Below are 11003 nucleotides of genomic sequence, written 5' to 3'. Positions count from 1 at the left end.
GTTTGATCACTTTTATTTTTCTTTTAAACATTAAAATGGTTTATAGTGGAAGCCATTGGAGTGGCTACCAGTATAAACCCATAATAACACTAATAGCCTACAAGCAAGCAACTTAACAAGGACCGACATACCCACGGACACAACCATGAGGGTCCCAAACATGGGGTATGCCCACCCTTTTAGTGCCATCACAATCAGCCAAATGTCTTATTAGAACTTAAATATATATTACTCAAAAAAAACTATTAACCATTTTAAATAAATAAATTATAAATTTTCAAAAAAAATTATATAATTTTTAAATTATATATATAATATAAACTCAAACTTAGAGCATGCCCCAAAACTCCTACTAAAAGGATACACAAGGTGCTTGAAATATACCCTAAAGCCGACTTATACAAATCCGATTAAGATTGGGTTCCTAATAATTAATAGACCTCGTGTCACTTCAATATAATATAAATAAGTAGATAAATAAAAAATCCATATATGCGTTCCAATGCAATGCGCAAACTCAATTGTGTAGCAATGCAATTACAATGCACTGCTACAATTGATAGAGCCTCTAATTGTCTTGGTTATTTTTCTTTAACGAAACATTGGAGCATCCATTCATTCTGGTTGATCTAATCCATGGCCTCCAACTATAGAGTATTGCTCGTTATTGGTTTATTTCTGGCATCGCTGCACTCGTTTATGGAGCCCAGCTACTGCATTGATAGGATATCTGAACGCCATCAAGTCCGTAATAGTAATAGTAATTGGAAGAAAGATTCCATACAACTGAACGGTTGTTCGTCTCGAAAATTGAAGTTGATTCTGGCAAACCCTGTCCAACCCCCTGTGCTCACGGTAGACAAGGTGGGCGGTCCAGGGATTTTCACTACGCTCGGGCAAGCCATCGACGCAGTTCCACTCAATAACATAAACCCCGTCGTCATTAATGTCAAACCCGGCATTTATAGGTCAGTAGTCACCCACAGGTGTTTTGATTGAAATGGTTAAGTGACATATTGAAAAGTTTATTTATTTATTATGTGAATTAATTTGCTTAAAATTTGATAATGATTTATTAAAATTAGAAGTTTTATTAGTGAATTTTTCACCATCATAGTTTTTCTTGAGTCCTTGAGAGTATTAATTTGTATATCGAATTAAAAAATTAATTTAAACAACACAAATCAAAACTTTAAAATAAATATTTTTTTCCCACCAAAATCGCCAAATTTTTTTTTCCGAAAATGTCAAATATAACCCTCCTATTTGTTTATCATCTTGAACGTTGCCCCAAGATTAATATAGTCTAATTTGAACGGCTAAATAATGCAAAACTGAACTCTTTGTTCTTTTGTGTACGTCCTGCAGTGAGAAGGTGACTATTCCAGCAGAAAAGCCATTCATAACTCTGACTGGCATGGACGCCAAGAGCACCATCATCACTTGGAACGATAGCGCCAAATCAACAGGTGGGACATATAACTCCGCAACAGTAACTGTGCTTGCATCAGATTTCACGGCCAAACAAATCGCAATTCAGGTAAGGTGTTTGAACTGGGTATTAATATCACAGTATGACATGAGATTATAAGATGAGATATTTAAATGGTAGAGTTATGCAGAATTCACACGGACCCTCTAAACTTTTGGAGGGGGATCAAGCCGTAGCGTTGAAGATCTCGGGAGATCGTTGTGCCTTTTAGGATTGCAGTTTTCTGGGGTATCAGGACACCGTGTTAGACGATAGGGGAAGGCATTACTTTCGAAACTGTTTCATTGAAGGTGCCGGCGATGTTATATGTGGCAATGGAAAATCTATCTATGAGGTAAGCCAAACACAAACCATGAACACTGGATTGATTTTTAGCATGGATATTTCAGACAGTCAATAAATTATTGATGAGACTTCTGGATTCCGATCATTATTATTCCCAAGGTTTCCTGTGAACCCTTCACCTATTTTAAAAGATCAGAAGTTAACTGATGATGTAAAGGGTTCATTCTAGAAGTTAAACATAATAATGAATTGATTGTTTTTCGCTGTTTGAGGATATAATTTTTGGGTTTGTGGATTACAGAACTGTGAACTGCATGCCATCCCCATAGACAATGGCGCCTTTACAGCTCAGAAGAGATCTTCTCTTTCTGACGACTCGGGCTTTGTCTTTCTGCAATGCAAGTTAACAGGAAAAGGATTAATGTACCTGGGCAGGGCTTGGCGACCTTACTCCACAACACTGTTTGCTAACACTTACATGGAGGACATTATCATCCCACAAGGATGGGAAAACTGGAACGAGCCCTTAAGAGAAAAGTAAGCCAGTGCTATGCTATCTCTTCATCATTCTTGCACAAACAATTAGAATTTCATAGAGCTCATCGTCCTCTGTGTGTGCAGGACTGTGTTTTATGGGCAGTACCAGTGCGATGGGCCTGGAGCAACAGCAAACAATAGAGTCCCGTGGTCAAATACCTTCAATGATACTACGCAGATCGGACAGTATTTGAACATCAGTTACAATGACGGTAATACTTGGATTAAACCGATATGATCATTTTTTCTACGAGAGCGAATGGTTCCAAGACTCTCGATCCTCGTCCATTGGATCTTCCCAATTCTGTAAAATAGTTAAAAACATGATTTGTTGGTTAAAGAAGTAACGTATTCCTTCCATCACAAGCCAAGCATCAATTCTAAATGATTTCATAATACCAAATTAGAGGAACTTGCTAATTTGGTATGGGAGTATCCAACTAATTTGCTCGCTCATACAAAATTTTGAAATATTTTATATTTAATTATTATATTTATTTTCATAAAAATATATACTTAACATTAATATATAAAATCATTAAGAATATATATACATTCTATATATATATTATTGAACACATATATATTAATATGTTATTGAACAGATCACAGCTAGCTAGGTTATCATCAAATTGATACGCAAATAAAACTATAAGTCATTCTTTATATGAATGATAAATGGAATTTCATTCTCTACCCGATTATAAAGAATGATTAATGGAATTTCATTCTCTACCCGATTTTACAATTATGTAGTAAATTTTTGCCCTGACAAATTAAACTCAATTACACACTACAAAATAAGAATCAAATATCCAATTTGAGAAAGTTGAAATCAACACCAAGATGACCATAATCATAAAACAGATATTACATGTAGTCATCTTCATAGCACTGACCCTAGTCACCTTCATAACACTAACCAACCTTAGAGAGAAAAGAAGGCTAATCAATAAAAAACTCAAATATGAACTTGAGTTGAGTCGTTTTCCTTACTTTGATGGAATTTAGGTTGAAATGTTCACATTCTCAACTTCTTTAAGGTGAATTTAGACTATCTTAAAGACCAATTATCTCCACATACTCAAACATGTATGAGAGGATAGTGAGTTTCATCATGTTTGTTACTTTGCCATGTTAGACGGACTTGTTTGTGAGGGACGCCTGTTTTATTTTTCATCTGGTATTTTTCATTAGATTTATTTTAAATTAAGGTAATTTGGGTAGTTGGCTGAAGGCGTTTCTATATCGACCCCAGGTGGATGAACCCATGTTGACTTTTTGATCAAGGGTGGGTATTTGATATTCTGAGAATATGCTTCTATCTGAAGTGTTATCTATAGTTGGGAAAAAGGCAGCGCATCCGTTATTTTAATTATTTATTATTTAATTATCTCATCATTCCACGTGAGCTCCTCCATGTCACATAAATGTTCTAGATGGTTGCATGTCCTCCATTCAAATTCTCCTACAATCTGGTTCGTATTCTCCTTGGGCTGCCTATGACCCTCTCCATACTTCAATTTTGGCATGCTTGTTTGAGCTAACAATGGTTGTGAGGTGGATTCGAGTAACAATGTAGGACATATGGTTCGTGGTGCAACACTTTGACAAACCACAGACGTACAAGCATTTTATCCATAGTTTCTCTATGTAGGGTTACGACATCATGGAGAGTACAAGGGAGGTTTGCGTGGTGTCAGGACTTCTAGTGAGAGGATTGAGATTCTGGATGACGATCACCATGTTCTCAGCCTTAGAGTCATGAGAGGAGAGCACCGCTTGAAACCTATTAGCCCACCTGAAACATCGAATTCGTACAAAGATTTTCAAAATATGAAAATCAACCATGGTCAATCATGTTCAACAATGGTCAATAATCATGGTCACATTGTGGAAAATATTGTCTCTTAGTCTAACATCACATTGTCACAACATGGTCTTCCATGTTCAATGATGGTCCAACGCCGCATTGCGGCAAATATTGTCTCAATATGAAAATCAACCATGGTCAACCAGAGTCCAACATCGTATTATTACAAAGATTTTATCAATATGAAAATCAGTCATGGTCAACCATGTTTATTTTAGGGTTTATAATATTTATATTAGGGTTTATATACCTTGGGTTTATAACCATGGTTAAATTGTCACAAAGATTTTGTTAACATGGAAATCAATTATGGTCAATCATGTTTATTTTAGGGTTTATACTAGCAATTGCACCAGATGTTGCAAAGGAAACACCGTAAGGTATAAATTGGGGAAGAATCGTGACATATAAAAATTCATTATGCATGTGCATACTTTGTCATTAATTCATCCTCTTGGATCTGAAGACCCAAATCATTGCATAGTTTGGGAGCTCTCGAGGTGATATCAACCTCTTTCCTATTTGCAAACTACTACACCACTGGATATGCCTCCCTACATTAGTGGTTGGCTGATTGATAAGCAATAACATTCAAATGTTGAAGACGAAAACTTGCAAACATAGGCACAAGAATATTGATTCCCAAAACATTCTTATGTTTCTAAGCAAATTCCTTTTATAAGATTTTACCTCTTTCCCATTTGCAAACTACTACACCACTGGATATGCCTCCCTACATTAGTGGTTGGCTGATTGATAAGCCATAACATTCAATTTTGAAGACGAAAACTTGCAAACATAAGCAAAAGAATATTGATTCCCAAAACATTCTTATGTTTCTAAGCAAATTCCTTTTATAAGATTTTACTTAAGATGAGATCTGATTAGTTGATTAGTTGTTTTGTCAAAGTCAACACTAACTAAAAAATAATGTAGATCGAAAATGCATAGTGCTCAAGAATAACCATGCCTTCATTATCCTACAACTAACTATTAAGACTAACTATAAATGATTATGAGATGTGGCATATTAGTTCTTCATGCATAGTGCTCAAGATTAACCATGCCTTCATCATCCTACAACTAACTATTAAGACTAGCTATAAATGATTTCGATATGTGGCACATTAGTTCTTCACTTTTTTAGAAAAGTAGATGGGCTTGAGTTTATGATGTCACTTCTTCTTAAAACACAATTTATCTAGATAACATTAGACTCAGTCACCTATGTAAAATTGTACAGACAGTTGATGTCTATGGCGAGGGAGTGCGAAGAACATTAGTTTATGTCTATGGTGAGGGAGTGTGAAGAGTGTCATATACTTGGGAATGGATGTGATCCAATTTCTAAACAAAGGAGGATGCCCTGTGTTGCTTCTTGCATTGGTGATGGTCTTGCGTTGGGGAATGGATGCGATCCAATTTTGCTTCTTACATTGGTGATGGTATTGCGTTAGTGATGGGAGACGACAGGTTGGTGATGGTGGATTATTATAAATACAATCTTATTTTGTTAATACAAAGTCTTTTTAAAAGAAAATATATAATGAAAATAACTATTTTTAAAACAAAATTTATTTTTCAATTTTGTAATTCCATGCACATACCAACCATCACTTTTGTCTCCTAAACACTATTTAAAAAAAACAAAGAATTTTAAAAATATAATAAATAACAACTCATTATTTACCCAAAAAAATTCTACTATTATACTAAATATTAAAAATATATACTTAAAAATATAATATCAAAAAAATTATTAAAATATTTAATTAGGATTATTATATTTCTACTCACAATTTTAACCTTTCTCAACTTAAATGCAAGTAATTTTCCTTTAACTAACACTCATTCTCTTGAGCAAGTAACTTCACTTTTATTGAATATAATGTAGTTATTTAAACATATATAACAATTAAAGTAGAAAAAGTTATCTAAAACCATTTTTATTTCTACTTAGTAACATTTACAAAATTAAACATATATATATATATATATATATATATATATATATATATATATATATATATATATATATATATCCAATTATTCTTTTTAGAGTTGCCACCTATTAATACCTAAAACAATTTTAAAACATAAAAAATATATTTCCAAATCATTTTTATTTCCATTTCTATACTCAAAACCAACACAGTCTCTGTTCACTCTTCTGTTCACGTCTTTGATGGGTTGTTCACCTCTTTTATTGCCAAATTTCAATTTCTCCACTTATAAACCCAAAGGTATAGCCAAACAAAAGCAAGAGTGTGACCAACCAATTTCTAAACAAAGGAGGATGCCCTGTGTTGCTTCTTGCAATGGTGATGGTATTGCATTGGTGATGGGAGGTGGGAGGTGATGGGAGATGACACGTGGTGATGGTGGATTATTATAGATACAATCTTATTTTTTTAATACAAGGTCTTTTAAAAGAAAATACTAATGAAAATAACTATTTTTAAAACAAAATTTATTTTTCAATTTTGTAATTCCATGCACATGTACCAACCAACACTTTTGTCTCCTAAACACTATTAAAAAAACAAACAATTTTAAAAATATAATAAATAATTCATTATTTGCTAAAAAAAATTCTACTATTATATTAAATATTAAAAATTTTTACTTAAAAATATAATATCAAAAAAAATATTAAAATATTTAATTACGATTACTATATTTCTATTCACAATTTTAACCTTTCTCAACTTAATTGCAAGTAATTTTCCTTTAACTAACAATCATTCTCTTGAGCAAGTAACTTCTCTTTTATTGAATATAATGTAGTTATTTAAACATATATAACAATTAAATTAGAAAAAATTATCTAAAACCATTTTTATTTCTACTTAGCAACATTTACAAAATTAAAAAAAAAATATCTCCAATTAATTTTTTTAGAGTTGCCACCTATTAATATCTAAAACAATTTTAAACATAAAAAATATTTCCAAATCATTGTTATTTCCATTTCTATACTCAAAACCAACACATTCTCTGTTCACTCTATGTTCACCTCTTTGATGGGTTGTTCACCTCTTTTATTGCCAAATTTCCATTTCTCCACTTATAAACCCAAACGTATAGTGAAACAAAAACAAGAGTGTGTGCACATTCATCATATGATTACCTAGATTACCTAGTATCATAAAACTAATTTAATTTCCCTTGTACATGTGTGTGAACATTAGGATGTGTCCATGTTTGACATCTAAAATTAAACTCCCTCTCTCTATCTTCCTTGTCCTCTCCTCTCTTCCTCACTCTCTCTCCATTTCTCCCTTGTCACTCCCTCTCTCTCCACGTCTATCTCTATGTCTATGTTTTTCCCTCCCTCTCTATCTCCTCTTTCTCTAGAATATCTAGAAAATATTTTTAATAGTGAAGAGGAAAGAGGGTTTAAATATGTCTCAAAAGTTTTTATAATCTTTTTTCCTTAATTAATTAAAAAAAATGTTACAAAATGAAATTATTTTGATTGCGAAATGACTTATAGTTTTTGGGCATTTGGTATTGATAAGCCATAGAATTGGCCCATGGTAATGTAACAAAGTTGATATACAAGTTAATGATATGCATGGCAAAGTGGGGGTGAATATCCATGGTTAAAAGTCTTGTTATATTGTAAGTATTAAGTTTTTATGTGCTTATTAGTTAAATTTAAATATAGCTTTTGGGCATATGGTATTGATAAGCCATGGTATTGTCCAATTATTGTCCAATGGTATTGTAATTCACAAATTAATAATATCCATGGTAAAGTGGGGTGAATATGCATGGTATTCACAAGTTTATTTTATGTATTAAGTTTTTACATGCTTATTAATTAAATTTAAATATAGTTACAAAATCAATATTTTAATTTATATAGATTTAAACATTTACATTTTGAATTATATTTTATATTATACACTTACATTTTATTCAAAGCAAATATTGTTGTCCATAATAACATGATTACTTTACTTATAAACTTGTTTGAATTTTTCGATGAATAATCAACCACTGCACAGAGGCTGCTAATAAAGTAAAATATATTTGATCTTTCATCCTCTTAGTGAAGAACCTAAAAAGTTCTCTAATACTATATAGAAATAAAGTCTCAAATAAGGTAGGTTATTTAAGACATTCTGATCTTTCATCCTCCTAGTGAAGAACCTAAAAAGTTCTCTAATAATATATAGAAATAAAGTATCAGATAAGGTAGGTTATTTAAGACATTTGAATTTTTCAATGAACAATCAACCACTACATAGCAGAGGCATAAGTAAAAATATATTCTATCTTTCATCATCTTAGTGAAGAATCTAAAAAGTTTTCTAATAATATATAGAAATAAAGTAAAATATATTTGATGTTTCATCATCTTAGTGAAGAATCTAAAAAGTTCTCTAATAATATATAGAAATAAAGTAAAATATATTTGATCTTTCATCCTCTTAGTGAAGAACCTAAAATTTCTCTAATAATATATAGGAATAAAGTCTCAAATAATGTAGGTTATTTAAGAGATTTGAATTTTTCAATGAACAATCAACCACTACACAGTAGAGGAGTAAGTAAAAATATATTATATCTTTCATCATCTTAGTGAAGAATCTAAAAAGTTCTCAAAAATATATATAGAAATAAAGTCTCAAATAAAGTAGGTTATTTAAGACATTTGAATATTTTCTATCTTTCATCATCTTAGTGAAGAATCTAAAAAGTTCTCTAATAATATATAGAAATAAAGTCTCAAATAAAGTAGGTTATTTAAGACATTTGAATTTTACAATGAAAAATCAACCACTACACAGCTAATAAAATATTAGTAAAAATATATTCGATCTTTCATCCTCTTAGTAAAGAACCTAAAAAGTTCTCTAATAGTATATAGAAATAAAGTCTCAAAATAACCTAAAATGTTCTCTAATAATATATAGAAATAAAATCTCAAATAAAGTAGGTTATTTAAGACATTTCTCCGCTCAAGCACATTTTTTTAAAATTCATTTATGTGTCCATCGCATACATTACAACCAAGTTTCTATTTCATTAGTGTAGTGGAATAAAACTAACTTCATTATGGGTGGTGCTTTTAAAAACCTATTAACTAACTGGGTACAACACTATGTTTGTATATAATTATTAAATTTACGAGAATGAATATGTTATACTTTATTGAGCACCTCGTGGATTATTTATGATCAATTCAAATAGATTTATATTCAATACTAATCATGTTATTAGGTGTGAAGAGACATGCTTTGAAAAACTTATAACAAGAATAGTGTAGACACATGTTTCTAAGAACTTATAACAGAAAAAGATAAATCACCTAAAATAAATATTTGCAGACACTGACGGAAAGCATTTACCCTAGTCTTGGCTCTGCTCGAAAAAAAGACTCAGCTCGATCGGATGCCCTGGGCCATGAGTAGGCTTTTCCAACCATTGGCCTTTGCCTGCTCATATGTTGTATTAACATCAGCACTGGTATTGACAATAAGATGGTATGCTAACGTATGCTAACGACTTGTTATTTTCAAACCTGCGTCATGTTGTTGTCAGTCTGGAGGGCTTCCCCTAAGCTTGCCCCCTTGGCTACACTGTGAAAAGCATTCGATGGGAACTCTTTCAAGCCACATGGAATCATCCCGACCTTCCCGGTCGAGTTAGGTGGTAAGACGATATTAGTAGAAGTGGAAGCAGTAGATGCTCCTCTCGGTTATAACCTTCTACTAGTATGGAGTTGGGTAAACAAGATGAAGGCCACCATGTATTCAGTCTTTCCAGTGCTCAAGTTCCCTCATCAAGGAAAAGCAATCCATCAAGAACTACTCTCTGTTGAAGCTATTCAACCTGTATTTGAATTCCCAAATAATACAAAGGTCAAAATTACACCCTACCAAGTAAAGAAACAACATAAACAACATACGAATATAAAATATATAGTAGTATGAAAATGATTAATTATTATATTTCATCTCGATCTTTATCAATATGAGATGGTGGCATATTCGTTAATCCTTGTGAAATCTTGAAGCCTGGAGTACCGAAATTCGGTGTTGCAGCTACTGCTGTGTCGTTCACTGTAATGTAGTCAAGCGCAAGAGTCGATTCTGGCACCTCAAATTGCTGTAACTGCCCTACCTCAGCCAAAACTGAAAAAATAATGAAGAACCAGGCTTACAGCCATATTTAAATGGCAGCAAGGTGAAGATGGTCCATTAGTAAAGGGACAGGTATAATAGTTCCAAACCGCATCGTAATCATTGGAGGCGGTTAGTGCCTGATTCTTGCCGGATTTTCCATGGCTTGTAATGGTCCAACGGTGTAAAGTTTTTTAATCGTCTGACATAAAGATCGATGGCCCACAACCGGACACGATGACACTTGAGGGAATTGGTCTCAGAGGGAAACGCCTTACGGTGTAAATATTTATCCTAGGATTTATATACCTTGATTTTATAACCCATGGTCAACCATGGCATGTAGAAACTGTAATTTCTTGGCCACACGATCACACCATTCAAAAAAAATATCAGTAATGAAAACGAAAACAGGGGACTCCTTTGTGCTGAGGAGCACGAGGAATTCCTTGAACTGCAAAATCTTATTAGTCCACAAGGGTTTCCTATACGCGTAATGATTCAATCGATCTGTCCAAAATCACAATCAATCCTCGATGTCCTGAGCAGAGCAGATATCAAGGCCCGTATATAGCCTCCCCTGTCCTAGTTGCTCCAGGGTTTTCGGCTCATCGTGGAGGAGCAGATCCACCTTATGCAAACAAAATCCATCTAGTGTCGAGGAGGGAGGGTTCTCGTCGAG

General features: G+C 32.9%; 1 protein-coding gene across 1 annotated transcript; it reads left to right on the top strand.

Annotated features, from left to right (window-relative positions):
• The first annotated feature begins 636 nt into the window (after window positions 1-636).
• Window positions 637-2552, top strand: LOC149259031 (putative pectinesterase 53). The gene is made up of 5 exons (XM_089447486.1): window positions 637-968; window positions 1369-1540; window positions 1728-1826; window positions 2079-2314; window positions 2399-2552. Exons 1-5 carry the CDS (start codon window positions 637-639, stop codon window positions 2550-2552), a joined length of 993 nt encoding a protein of 330 aa, XP_089303612.1.
• Window positions 2553-11003: the final 8451 nt, after the last annotated feature.

The sequence above is a fragment of the Pinus tabuliformis genome, chromosome 6 (assembly GCF_031772625.1).
Source record: "Pinus tabuliformis cultivar Carrire ecotype Pingquan chromosome 6, CPIR1, whole genome shotgun sequence".
Lineage (NCBI taxonomy): Eukaryota > Viridiplantae > Streptophyta > Pinopsida > Pinales > Pinaceae > Pinus > Pinus tabuliformis.
The sequence above is the reverse complement of the archived record's forward strand: the minus strand, read 5'-3'. Positions and strand labels throughout refer to the sequence as shown.

Excerpts from the sequence above, each read along its gene's own strand:
- LOC149259031 (XM_089447486.1), top strand. The coding sequence starts at position 637 with ATGGCCTCCAACTATAGAGTATTGCTCGTTATTGGTTTATTTCTGGCA. Across the intron at positions 969-1,368 it reads GTCAAACCCGGCATTTATAG|TGAGAAGGTGACTATTCCAG; the intron begins GTCAGTAGTCAC and ends TACGTCCTGCAG. Across the intron at positions 1,827-2,078 it reads ATGGAAAATCTATCTATGAG|AACTGTGAACTGCATGCCAT; the intron begins GTAAGCCAAACA and ends TGTGGATTACAG.